The sequence below is a fragment of the Ochlerotatus camptorhynchus genome, unplaced genomic scaffold (genome assembly GCF_037179485.1).
Source record: "Ochlerotatus camptorhynchus isolate MF236.1 unplaced genomic scaffold, CSIRO-AGI_Acam_v1.1 ptg000070l, whole genome shotgun sequence".
Lineage (NCBI taxonomy): Eukaryota > Metazoa > Arthropoda > Insecta > Diptera > Culicidae > Ochlerotatus > Ochlerotatus camptorhynchus.
In genome coordinates, this window is record NW_027040560.1 from 2,033,260 (window position 1) to 2,034,676 (window position 1,417).

At 45.6% G+C, this 1,417-nt stretch overlaps 1 protein-coding gene across 1 annotated transcript; it reads right to left on the bottom strand.

Moving 5' to 3' along the window:
• Positions 1-261: 261 nt before the first annotated feature.
• On the bottom strand, positions 262-1,090 carry LOC135697261 (protein atonal-like). Its single transcript, XM_065216884.1, has one exon. The coding sequence runs from the start codon at positions 1,056-1,058 to the stop codon at positions 474-476; it is 585 nt and encodes a 194-aa protein (XP_065072956.1). The 5' UTR covers positions 1,059-1,090; the 3' UTR covers positions 262-473.
• Between the last annotated feature and the right edge of the window lie 327 nt (positions 1,091-1,417).

Here is a 1,417-nt window from a genome sequence, read left to right on the forward strand (position 1 = left end):
CACCTACAACTTCTTCTCATACGTCATTTTGATGAATTATACCGTTTTCAAGTTATTTACGTCCTTCTGAAAAATTATTCCGGAAAAGTTACATTTTTTTAAGGAAAATGCCACCCTTGGGTAGCAAACGACATCCCTTCGTTATGGTATTGGAATATCCGGAACGGAGACGATATGTATAGGCTGGAAATTAATGACTGGCCATTGATTAATGTCCAGATTTAAGGATTTGGTCATCTTAAAAAACCGCAACACGCCAAATTTAACATACTTAATTGTACTAGTTTATTTCATCTATTGCTTCATTTCCTACTAAACTATGTAAAACATACATTGGAACCATTTTAATCGTTAAAACTGACAAATATCCTAGCAATAACTTAATAAACGACGTACGGAATTAACTTAATGACTTGGTTTCCCCCATCTATGGCCTAACAGCGACGAACCTCTCTTTCTGCTTCTACACCACCCTACACCAACAAATCGCACAGTGCCGTAATGTAAGTTTGCGCCATCTGCAGTGTCTCGTGTTTGGACAGCTGCCGATCGTCTCCACCCGCGGGAAGATGCTGCCTCAGTCGATTGAAGGCCTCGTTCAGTCCGTTCATGCGCTTCCGTTCCCGTGCATTGGCCGCCAAACGCCGTTTGCGCTTGATCACCGTTGGAATCACCGTACCTCGCTTGATCTTGATCTTCGTGGGGATATCACTGTTGGCCAGGAGATCACTATCCGATGCACTGCTGTCCTCGAGCTGTTCTATCTGACTCAGAACCTTGGCGGAGTTGGATAGCGGCCGAGTTGGAGGTTTCAGCGTGGTATTGATTTGACCTGGTGAACTGTAGTCAGTGGACGGGCTCGTCGATCCAAAGCTTACCGGGCTGGCCGTCACCCACTCGGTGTCGCTGTTGTACTGTGGCACTTCGAAGGATTCCGGAAAGTAGCTCAGTGTGGACGGGATGAATTCCGGACTGCTCGGTGGCGGAGTGAAATCCATCGCTTGATGCTGATGATGGTAGTTGTAAAAGTACTGCCGGTAAATCAGTTCCTCTGCCATGGTCACGAAATTTCACGGAATAGTCTTCACCCGAAGAGTAGCAAATCAAAACTAAATCACATCCCGAACGGTAAGGATAGTTTTATAACGATCTCGCAAGAGAAGCAGCCGGTGAGAAGGAACAAAAGGGAAAATGGAATCGGCGTTCCCCTATTTTCGTGCTCGCTCTTTCTCTCTCATACACATGGTTGGTTTTGTACGTTCTGAAGGTACGCACGTGCCTTCCAGCCAATCAGGGCATAAAAAATACACCATGAAAGAAGAGAGAACGGATGCTGCGCCATGCAGTCATCTCCGCTCTTTCAATTTTTAAGAATTCTCTCCGGGAGTTTGGAATGATCCTCCTAAAAAGAACGAAG